We start from the raw sequence: 12408 nt of genomic DNA on the forward strand, positions 1-12408 counted from the left end.
TATTTTTGCCTTTCATTATTGTTTCTCTTTATTTTGGTCCTACGTTGCATCCGTGCTCCTCATCTTTACACTCTGTTCAGAATTTGGGACCTACGCTTAACAAGCTCGCTTTTAAGTAGGTTCCGTCATATTTCTTTAGCGTTATACATAGAACCAAACGTACGATGATTTACCACTATATGTTTTATATTCTTACATTAATTTACTGTACATCCAAGCCGGATATTATGATTCACTCTGTTTTTATTATATTTGCTGTACATTCCTTCATTGAGAAGTATGAAATAAATATAAATTGAAATTGAAATTGAAAGAGACACTTGCGCTTTATATTAGATCTAGCCAAGAAAATATTGGAATAAAGTTAAGTGTATTGGAGGAAATAAAACTTTCTATATATGCTGACGATATCACAGTTTTTTTTTTTAACAAATAATCAATGTTTCCCAAATCTTGGAAAGATTTTAGATGATTTTGCTATCTGTTCGTCTTTATCAATTAATTATGATAAGAAAAAAGTGATGCGAATTGGCCCATCGGTGTTTATTACTGCACCTAAGACGGACATGCAACAATTTAGGAATGTAGAATCTGTGTCTGCTGTCACTGTTTTAGGAATAGATATTTCGTACTCTTTTCACGACCGGAAGGCACAATTACAAAGAATTTTGATGAATGATAAATTACAACTGCATAGGTGGAGATTTGAAGATTTATCCCTTTACGGGAAGATTCAAATTGTTAAGATTTATGCTTTATCTCAGTTGTTATATATCGCAAGCATAGTTTCAGTGCCAGATTCTTTTATACATGACGTGAATAATGTCATTTATGAATTTATTTGGAGAGTCCCAGATAGAATAAGGCGCGATGTATTACTAAAAGATTATGAGGAGGGAGATTTGAAAATGTGCTGTTTATTCAAAGTTCTGAGACTGAACCTTTTTGGTTAATATTTCTCATTTTCATCGTTACCCATCGAATATCTTGTTATCATATATAGCGTTATTCCGCACATTTTTTAGGCATATGTTCACATTTGGGAGCGAAATTTGACAACTTTTGCAGGCGTACCAGAACTATAGTTTTGGCTTTAACTCCCCTACACACACAGACACGCGCGAACCACACACACAGCACGTTCCAAAATCATGCCCATGCATAAAAGCACTCAATAGGCGAAACAAAAAACAAAAACAGAAACAGAAGAAAACAAGAAACTCAAGCGAAAACACTATTTTAAGTCATCTTTTCATTCATTCATTCATTTACTTTTCATTTCCAACAAAAACATATAAATATATTACACAAATTGAATATAGTGCATGAAATTCATTATACAAAGTAAAGGATACATTTACAGAACACTTGTAGGTATAGGAAAATGTTGGAAATGGGGAGGAATGCTAAAAAGCTGAGCTTGTAGGGTGCATTCCCCCCCCCCCCCCGCACGTAATACAAGAAATTATATGATCGATTGACTGATAAACATTGAACATGGATGAAACGAAGAAACTAAGACAAAAAGACCTATAACCTAACTTATCCGAAACAAAGACCCTGAACAAATAATCCCTACACTTAGTCGCTGTCATGCCGGAAAAGAGAGGAGAAGTATGTGTTTGTGTGTGTTTGTGTGTGTGAGAGTGTGTGTGTGTGTGTGTGTGTGTATGAGAGAGAGAGGGGGCGGGGAAGAAAGCAGCTTTTTGCGTGGAGTGAAGATAAAAGACAAAAAGAAAATAGAAGGACACGAGAGGTAGTGGATGGATGGTGCAAATTAATATTCCTTGTTTTTGACGTGAGATTTTACCCCCTCTGATGTGTAACTCAAACCTAATTGAATTTCCCAGTCAATCTAAATATTGGAAAGAGCGAACACTCCGGAAAGGGCGTAATGAAAAAAACAAAACAACAACTCTGTATTATAGAGTCTATTTCTACCAAGCCGTATAACTATGACGTGCCATGTAGAATTGGAGATTATGTATATATATATATATATATATATATATACTTTTATATTATGTATCTTTTTTTGTAGAGGTCTCGAGAACATACCTAAAGGTACCATCTATAACAACATGTTTATTTTTTTTTCTTTGACAAGGATGGAATCGATTGCATCAAAACACAAAGTTAAAACCTTCCAGTTAATATAACCACGCAGCAAAGAAACACTGCAGTTATTTCTCAATATTCTGTATTTAAAAAAAAAAATGGTTTTGTCTGAGGAGTCAAAGAAATCAAACACTGGTAATATCAAAGTGAACTTGTGCTGCTGTACATTGTGGTATACAGGCATCGTGCCTTCTGTGGAACTCATCGGAGAACCTTCTCCTCTCGAAGGCTTTGCAGTCTTGCGATCAGGCACCGACAGCTTTATTTGCGAGGACGGGTTTACTGAAGAGATTGCTAATTCAATCTGTGCGGAGCTTGGTTTCCCGACATTTCTGGAATTTTCTGGCGTTAGGTTGCCTCCACATCTACCCACCGCCAGCTGGACCAAGGTTTTCAAAGGCTGTCATGAACGTAAGTTACTCTTTAGTTTCAGTTTACTCTCCTAGTGCTAGATTGTAAGCACAAACGTACTTAATAGTTATGTAAGTAAGAGGTATAGCAGCTCCCGTGGAAATCCTCGGGTCTGAGGTCCTCCTATTTATTTCATTCATATTTCGTTTACCCCGTTTTTAATATCGAAAAAGACAGAACTTTGTTTTTTTTTTCCTTAATATTCGTTTGCACCATCTTTTACCAATGAACATCCCCTCCGTTGACCTAGCACCTGAGCTGAGGACCCGGTCAATGGATAGGGACTTTAGGCCCTTTTCCTTTTAACACAGAACTTGGGTTTTTGCCATGTTAGCAGCTCTAGTAGGAATCCGAGGGTTGTCTTCCTGCCCCCACCCCCCCCCCCCAACTCACGCAGACACTCAGCACCAACATGATACTTGTGGTAATCCAAAGATTGTCTTCTTCCCGCCTCCCCCACACGTTTTTTTCCTCCAAAATAAACAATAGTAACTATATTCGAGAATTTTCAAGACTGACAAATTAGGTGATCAGATATACAAATTATTTCTGAGATTCTCATTAAAGAAAAGGGAGTCAAACCTTTCATCGCTACAGATTCAAAATGGAAAGGGCATACTACCCTATCAAAGAAAAAGTGACCCTCATTTTAACCCGTTCCTCACGGGAAGCTGGTATACGTAGTTCCCGTGGGAGCAACTGATACACGGGAACCTGGTATACCAGGTTCCAAAGATGAAGACAAGAGTGCCTGCTTTCGCGGCCAAAATGTACGCTTCTTCGTGTTACAAAGTCCCCCAAAATGGGTTCTATAAAAACATTAGAGTTTATTCTATCAGCTCTTGGTCTCTTTCTGTTGGAAGAATTCGTATATCACAGTATTTTTTACCTTTGTTCTGATTTAGTTTGCCCTTGCTCTGCTACAAAACTCGTATGGACATGTACATTAGCGATCAAAGCTAATCACAGTAGATATCTGCGTACGCTGACCCCAGTCATCGGATTCTGGTGCCTGATTTGTGTTAAACAAAGAGTCTGTGTGCCCATCAGCGCACGCTCTATTTATACATCGCACCCGATCGATATTTCTATTGTTCAAGGGCACAATAACGTATAGATAATTATGTACTTGATCGTGGGGGAGGGGATGCATGCACCGCTTGACCGCTTCCGTAGAGGTAGATTACCAACCTGTCCGCTCTCTGTCGACGGGCAAAAGGAATCTCGTTTGGGGGACATTGAAGGTGTTTTGAGAATTGCGGAAGGAACGGGTTAATGCCCATGTCACACCTTGCCGGACAAGCCAAACGCCTGGGAACTGAAGATCGATTTTAGCATTCGTTGATATCCATTAAAATGCGTTTCATTTCCTTTTTATCCATTGGATGGACGTTTGTCTTCCGGTGATGTTCGTCAGAGCGGCCAGAAAACTTTGTGCATGCACACAGTTTTTCCTCGCCCAAAAAACGGATAGCGCGAGCCGACCCTTCTTCCTCAGTTGCACGTTTTCTCATGTATCTGTAGTGTACTTTGTCATTTTCCTCGCGTTTCGATCCGCTAGGCCTCCTGTAAAATACGGTGCTGGAGAATGCCAACATGGCCCTCAAAAAGTATACAGTGCACTCCCGTTACAACGAGCACGGTTATAACGAGAAATTTCGTTATAACGAAGTAAATCTTCTGGTTCCAAAATTATTACCATTAAAGTGTATGGTACAAAATTCGCTTATAACGAACACGGTTATAGCGACATTTCCGTTATAACGAAGTCTTTTCCGAGCGCCACAGACAAACAAAAATAAAAGAAATGTGCTCCGTTATAACGAAATGCGAATTGCTTTCGAAAACACGTAGCGTAACAAGCATTTATAGCGTCTCTGCATGGGTGAACGCTTCACACCACTGTGTGTTTGCTCTTTATGTCATGCACAGTACCCGTTTCTGAGGGGAAATTGCGTTTATTAATGTAATACAGTTATCCCATCACATTTCACATAGCTTTCCAGTGTATGATGAGTATTCAGCAAACAGAATATGATATATATATATATATATATACGTGGTTTTCTTGTTTTCGTTATATATTGTATTTCTTCGGTGATAACGAACTTTCGTTATAACGAAAGAAAACTGCCGGTCCCAAGCATTTCGCTTTAACGGGAGTGCACTGTACGGCCGTGATTTGGCAAAACAACGTATCTGCATTCTGGTACTTTCGAGATATTCGCGATTTTAGATTTTGAAGCCTCAGAGTACTAGAAATGCTCCCATTTCTCTCCAGTCGATTAATTTTCCAAGAAACTTTTTTAAAAAACATGGCTTATATCATTCTTCTAGTATCTAGTCAGAATTTAAGTCAAAAAGAGCTTTTTTTGTTCAAAATATCAAAGATTTTTTGTAGATACGTTGTTTTGCCAAAACACCCAAACTTCGGACCACGTGCGTGGTTTGGCAAAACAACGCAAGTTGTTCTGCGCACCACGGCATTAGCACGGCAGAACAACGTATCTTACCTCGCACTGAGCAGTAACGAGGCAGAACAACGTATCTGCAGCGTGCAGCGTGCAGCCTCTCTGCGCATCATTCTGCGCAGGGAATGTGATTTGGCAAAACAACGTATCTGCATTTTGGTACTCGGCTGTAGCAAGGCAGAACAACGTATCTGCAACGTGCAGCGTGAAGCCTCTCTGCGCATCATCCTGCGCAGGGAATGTGATTTGGCAAAACAACGTATCTGCGTTTTGGTACTCAGCAGTTAATCTGCTGCACTGCGCTCTGCATGTGCGGCATGCATAAGACCGGGCGCGGCGGCGGTTCAGTTCAGTCCGAGGCAACGCATCTTCGTTGTGTGACATGGCAAAACAACGTAACTGCAGCAGTTACGTTGTTCTGCCATGTCACACAAAGAAGATGCGTTATTCTGCCAGAACGTTGTTCTGCCATGTCACACAAAGAAGATGCGTTATTCTGCCAGAAAAAAACGGAAGCTCAAATGAGATTCAGGGACAGCAACTGTTTTGGCAGAACAACGTAAGTAAGTTACGTTGTTTTGCCAAATTATTTGGACTTATTTTGAAAAATCGCTGAAATTCAAATGCATTTTTCTAAAAATTGATATCACTTTCAGAGTTGAAATTTTGACAGACGATAAGAAATGGCGTAATTTATCTAAAAAGCTAAAAACCTGACAAACCACAAATTTTCAGATGCGTTGTTTTGCCAAATCACGGCCGTGTATTGCCGCCTGGAGGAGGGAAAGCAAGCAACAGAGAAGGCAGATGCGGTCCTAAAGTGACAAATTCGACCTGAGAGACAAAGGCAATTTGGTTTGACTAATTGTCATAGACACAAAGACAAAACAAATTCGAACTACTTTGCTACCCCGAATTTGCCATGCAAATGTTGTGTTTCTAGTGAAAAGGTGATAGGCACATCAATAAGAAAGCGAAATGCATCATATATGTTTCAAGGTCGGGAAGATCATCATCTTCTTTGGGGGAAAAATTCTCATCCCTCTGTGACAGGAGAACAAGTCTTTCGGGAAAACACGGTTTTTTTTTTTTTCAGTCAGTTTACTGTCACGGCTCTTGTAAGATTGTTGTAAATATTGAGGAACGGCAGAGATCTGAAGAAAATTTATGGAAGCATGCAAAATTATTATCATCTGTAATACACTATAGTTATAGTTTTTACCAGCAAAAAGGGCAGCCTTTCCCTCTCCAACCACCGTGCCTCGCGATTTAAGATGACCACGTCCTTGTTTTCAAAGGTGTGGTTACTGCTGTTAAGATGTGAGTATACGGCAGAGTCTCAACATCCAGACGAGCTAGCTCGTCTGTGCTGGTACATGTGTTTGGCTACGGTCTGCTTTGTATCTCCCATGTACAGCTCTTCACACTCGTCATCCTTCCATTGGATAGCATAGACCACGTTGTTTTGTTGATCCTTTGGAGTCTTATCCTTAGGATGGACTAACTTCTGTCTCAATGTGTTGGTAGGCTTGAAAGAGACAGGAATATGGTGCTTGCTGAAAAGTCCGGAAACATAGGGAACCGTCACATTGTATCCCCGCTTTCCCGTCGTCATCTTGCTATGGTTGGATTTGTCCTTGTGTCTCGGTTTGGATTTAGAAACTGCCTTCTCGAATGTGCAACCGCTGTATCCACACGCACTGAGTGCCTCTTTAACATGCTTGTGTTCCTTGATTTTCGTGTTCCCACCCGAGTAGATGGTATCTGCCCGGTGGAGAAGGGTTTTGATTACCCCTAGCTTGTGGACCAGGGGATGATGCGAATCAAAGGCAAGGTTCTGATCCATTGCGTTTCTTTGCTGTAGACCTACGTGTGCAGCGTACCGTAACTCTAAATACTGACCAGCCAATCAAGAAAAGCGGGTGTTCCCTCCTTCTCTCTCTCTCTCTCTCTCTCTCTCTCTCTTGTGTGAACTTGATGTACTTATTCACCTTGTTGATGTGGTCAAGGAAGGAATCCAGCTGGTCTTCCCTATTTTTAAACCGTGTGTCATCTACGTACCGAAACCAGCATGTTGTTGAGATTCCACTGAAAGAATGTAGACCCGTTCAAATCGTTCCATAAACATGTTTAATAAGATTGGGGACACTGGTGAGCCCAGCACACAACCATGACACTGGGTGGAGAGGACGTGAAACGTCGTTCTCCAAATTACAAGTAATTCCAGTTGACCAGATTAACCGATATAATCCTTTCCAACCAATGGCCTATTCTCGAATTTCATTTATCAATGTTACTTCACTTACGCTTTTATATAGTTCCCCGTTCGACAAAAAAAGGGGAAATATGATACATTGACAGGCGGTGCAATTTTATTTTCTATTGTTACTTATCATTCATGTAATTGCTGGAAGTTCAATTGTAATGTAAGTCGGAAAATTAACAACATTAATGCCTCCAAAAGTCATATGAATTAATATTCTTCTAACGAACAGAAAGCCCACATCGAAGTCAGCATTTGTTTTGTCACTTAATTCTTGCCTGTTATATTTGTTTGTTTGTTTTTTGTTCTTATTCTGATACACACAGATTCTCAAAGAACCGTGAACTGTCGGGCAGGTACAGAATGCTCTTCTGCCACAGCTGTGAATCTAAAATGTCGAGGTGAGAAAACGGAGTTAGATTAATTATTATATATACATATATATATATATATATATATATATATATATATATATATATGTATATATATATATATATATATATATATATGAAGAGTTTGTTTGCAAAAACCGATAAGTCCATATTTGCCAAATGGAGATATTTGCGATTAAACGTAAAGAAAAATAAAGAGAATAAGAAAATTTTTGCTTCTTTTGACCGTGACTTGAAAAATGTACCGTTATATGTAGTGACCAATATATCATTTAAAAGGAATTATTTTGTACTTTATGACAGATACCGTACTTCGAAATCTTCAAATATGGACCTATCGGTTTCTTGCAAACAAACTCTTTATATATATATATATATATATATAAAAGATTAAAACCTAAAATGGCATTAAAACGCTTTATCCTGGCGAGGAAAGCGCATGTTTTTGAAACAAAACACCAAACAGGTTAGTCATCGCATTCTTCATCAGCGACCAGGATGCGATGTGATGTTAGATTAAAAATCCGTTTCTGAAGCAGAACATACACACAAGGGTATACGTTAGCTCCTGGTCGGACGGATTTCAAAACTAACCTGCTTGTGATGGAATGCGTCTAAACTGGTGGTAGTTGTTGCCACAGTGCATGGTAACCGCGCAGTTTGTATGTACGCGTTTGGCGTAGCAACGACGCATCCATGGACTGGTTCCCTCCACGAAGAGCCAAAGATGAAAGGATGAAATCAGTTTAAAAACATGACAAACATGAATCCCTGATAGCTTTTCAATGGACTTACATTGCCAACGTCATGCTCCGATTTACTATCACGAAGATAAACGGTTCAGAGACCCACCTCATCTTGTCTTTCACTGACGTATAATTATATATATATATATATATATATATATATATATATATATATATATAATTATATACATACATAGTCGTACTAGGTGTAAAAAAAAAATTTCACACTTTTGATCCTTAATAGTTCGAAAACTATACATCAGGTAACATTAACATTAATATGAACAATAGCTGGGTAGTGTACAATTTAGTTGGAGGTGATTTAATATAATAGCATGAATCAGTTTCTTTAAATTTATGATTGATTTTAAAGTTAACTTCCAGATTCGGTCAAATTTGAACTCTCCGTACAAAATTGACTTTACACAAGAATCAATGATGTGTATGTGAGTGTGTGCTGAAAATGATCCTGAACAATAAACATGAATACCAAGAATACCACCTTTTCAGAGCTATGCTTGACTAGGCTTCTGGACTCTTGCTCCAAGGCACATGAATGCTTTAATAATAATTATAAAGTGGGTTCAAGAATGTAGCCAATTGGAAGCGCTGAAATGAGTCACGTGTGCTTCCTTTATTCTAGTCTGATTTCACTGCGTGTTAAATCCTATTGCCGATCGTCTGTGCGCGCGGCGGCTCCTTTGAATTGCATGAATACGCGCTGTCACTCCTGTAAACAACTTCTAGTTCGGGCTGCCGGCCGGCCGGCCTTTCTTCCCTTGTGCATAACATGTGTGGCGTACGTATACTCTACTATGTACGTACACTTTGTATAGTACAGTAGACCAAGCGTTGTGGGACCGGACGCGTACATGGAGTCACTTTGAAGGGCAAATCCAATGATTTAGCAGGTTAATTCTCACGCCGTTTTCAGAGTATGTTGTCTAGTAGGCCTATATGAGGAGTCTATATCAAGTCTTTAAGGTAAAGGGTGCATATTCTATGTAAAATAAGTAAGTTTTTATGCGGGAACTTAAGTGTCCGGAAACCCAACCCCCCATCATACTTACTGTATGTGCGGGATTTCCGAGTGCGACGTGCGTAAATGTTTGGAACGAACATCTTCGGACGTCTTGACCCACAAAGGTACGTGAAAAACGCTGAAAAATGCTGTTAGTTTTCGAATTTTCGACCCATTTTATAAAACAAATGATGCACAGGATTATTTCGTGGCGTTAGTGGAGGCGTAGCTCACTCTCGGGTATTTACAATGTGTTCAGTACGCTTGAAACTTGGCAGGGCCACCACAACCAAGCAAATTGTGGTGAAATTTTAATCGGAATACGTGTTAGAATGCTATCACCACTAATATATAAAATAAAGGCAAAATTTCGGAGTGAGAGAGACAGGATTGATTTTTGATATTAATACTCCATGGGCATGATTATGAAAATATAAATTTACATGCAGTTTACACCTTTTTTAATCCAGTCCTGTGATGTGTGTCAAGATCTTTACAAAACAATATCACCGATCAGCTACATCAACCTAACCTGGGCTGTACATAGAACAATTCAACATGTAAAATTACATCTAGGCTACATTTCAACGGCGCTATGCCATGCCAAGGTGAAAATCAAGATAATTAATCTAAAATGTAACAGACACGCTAACGGCTAAGCTACTGCATTAGCGCCCATTATAACATACACAAGCAACATAATTTCAACAATTAAACTCCCTAAAACATATGAAGAGTCTGTTTGCAAAAACCGATAAGTCCATTTTTGAAGATTTTGAAGTACGGTCTCTGTCATAAAGTACAAAATAATACCTTTTGAATGATATGTTGGTCACTTCATATAAAGGTACATTTTTGAAGTTATTGTCAAAAGAAGCAAAAATTTTCTTATTATTCTCTCTATTTTTTTTTTGACCTTTAATCGCAAAATATATCCATTTGGCAAATATGGACTTATCGGTTTTTGCAAACAAACCCTTCATATGATTACCATTATGTTGTGCCAAATTATAAAGCAGTGGGTGGTGATGATAGTGAAAGGCCAAGGATTACTAGTATTAATGATGATAAGGCAGATGAGTTGTATTCATAATTGATATTGCATGTGATCAGGTGCTGAAAGCTGAATATGTAATTTGAAATCAGTACAAGTTGAAGTAGTTTACCCATTCATGAGTGAAAACTGTTGGATTCTGTATTGGAGGCAATGTGTACCTGAAAATCTTGGAGAGAATAAAACAGGTTTCGCATTAAAAATCATAGCAAATTAATCATTAACAACTCATGATCATCATCAACTACTTCAAAATTATAGGTATCAGATTGAACATAGCAAATTAATCATTAACAACTCATGATCATCATCAACTACTTCAAAATTATAGGTATCAGATTGAACATAGCAAATTAATCATTAACAACTCATATGAGAGAGACTGCACTCCAGTGTCGACTGCTACGACTGTACGCACGTAAACTAACCTGTAAATTATCCTATGTAGGTTGCAGTCAGTCCCCCTGAGCAGCTGAATCACTTCGTTCTGGTCTGCGATTTCACGGTCTCCCCCACTCAATCTGATCCACTCTTTGGCACACAAAATAGGTTTCGTCTATCTTAGGTTTGTCATAGTCGTGAAATTTTCATCGATGTTACATGAATAATAAAAGTTTCGGCAGAGCAGACGACGTAGACGCGTCGACAGGCTCACAGGGGGCGGCCATTTTGACTCGTAAACAACAAATTCTCTATTCGGATTGGATAACATACATCACATGATCGTTCGCGAATGAATATCGTACACGGCAAAGTGTACATATTCAGCTCCTCAGTGACAAAAAAAGTTCACTGTTTCCCCCTAAATTACCACAATACTACAGAAGGGTTTGTGTCGAACTTTTTCCTGTAGCCTCTTTGGTTATTTGTTTACACGTAGCTGTGGAGAAATTTTAGTGCCGCAGTTGTCGGAACGAAACAAGCGAAAAAGCCAGCTCACCCCATGGCCTAGACGTGTCTAGCTAGCTAGCTAGGCAGGCACTGCTAGCTTGAACGCGCAGCGCGTTCGTCACTACCAATGCCGCACACGCGCGTGTTAAGATATGCCATGTCCGTACGGGATGCAGGAACATCTTGGTCCAAGCGTTGTCATAAAGTCGACTTACCCAGTTCTGCCAGATTAATCGCCCTCTCTCAGGAATTTTGTCAAAATTACTTTCTAAAAATAACTTTCTGTACCGAATCACAACTTATTTTTTAGCCCACTTGAAAGAGCATGAGTTAAAACACACAAAACACTCAAAACCATGAAAATCGACCAAAATCGACTTAGGGAGTTCTGCCAGATTACGGCCGAGTGTCGTTTAACGGTGTATAGTTTACATTTGTGTTATTATTTTGAGCAAGTAGAATTATTGTTTGGGTAGTATTGAGTAGTTGCTTATAACTGTAAATACCATGGCAGAAATGTGTTTTTATTTTCATTTCTGCATATAACGTTTTGTTTTGTTTTGTATGAGTAGTTATTATTCAGTTTTTTAATTTATTTTCTATGGCAGAATTTTTCTCTTTTTTGGCATACAGTAGAATTTCCTTTTTTATCTTGTGTAGTATTGAGTAATCTTTTATTTAGTCTGTTTTCAATTGATTTTTCCTTTTTTTTGCATATTATTTTGTGTAGTTGACAATTATCATTGGTAGTTTTATGTTGTTATGTTTCTGACTGTATCTTTTTTGCAATTTTTAAAGAATTATTTTATGTAATTTTTAGTAGTCCTTATGTAGTTGTTCATCTGTTGTTTTTTCTGTAGATTTTTTTTTCATTTTTTTTTTTAAATAAAGAGCAGTTCTTTGATTCACATGAAATATTACATTCACTTCAAATATTTTCTTGATTCATGTGAAAAATTCCACACACTTCAGTTTTCTTTTTATTCTTATCATACACTCAATTATTTTCATTTATCTACGCATTGTACTTTATTTTTTCAT

At 38.4% G+C, this 12408-nt stretch overlaps 1 protein-coding gene across 1 annotated transcript in view; it reads left to right on the top strand.

The window, feature by feature from the left end:
• Positions 1 to 7126: 7126 nt before the first annotated feature.
• LOC140246775 (C4b-binding protein beta chain-like) overlaps positions 7127 to 12408 on the top strand; it is a 35124-nt gene continuing 29842 nt past the window's right edge. The window contains exons 1-2 of the mRNA XM_072326109.1: positions 7127 to 7151; positions 7590 to 7664. Of these exons, the coding sequence (XP_072182210.1) occupies positions 7127 to 7151; positions 7590 to 7664 (100 nt within the window). The remainder of the gene's footprint in view (positions 7152 to 7589; positions 7665 to 12408) is intronic.

This window comes from Diadema setosum, chromosome 3, assembly GCF_964275005.1.
Source record: "Diadema setosum chromosome 3, eeDiaSeto1, whole genome shotgun sequence".
NCBI lineage: Eukaryota > Metazoa > Echinodermata > Echinoidea > Diadematoida > Diadematidae > Diadema > Diadema setosum.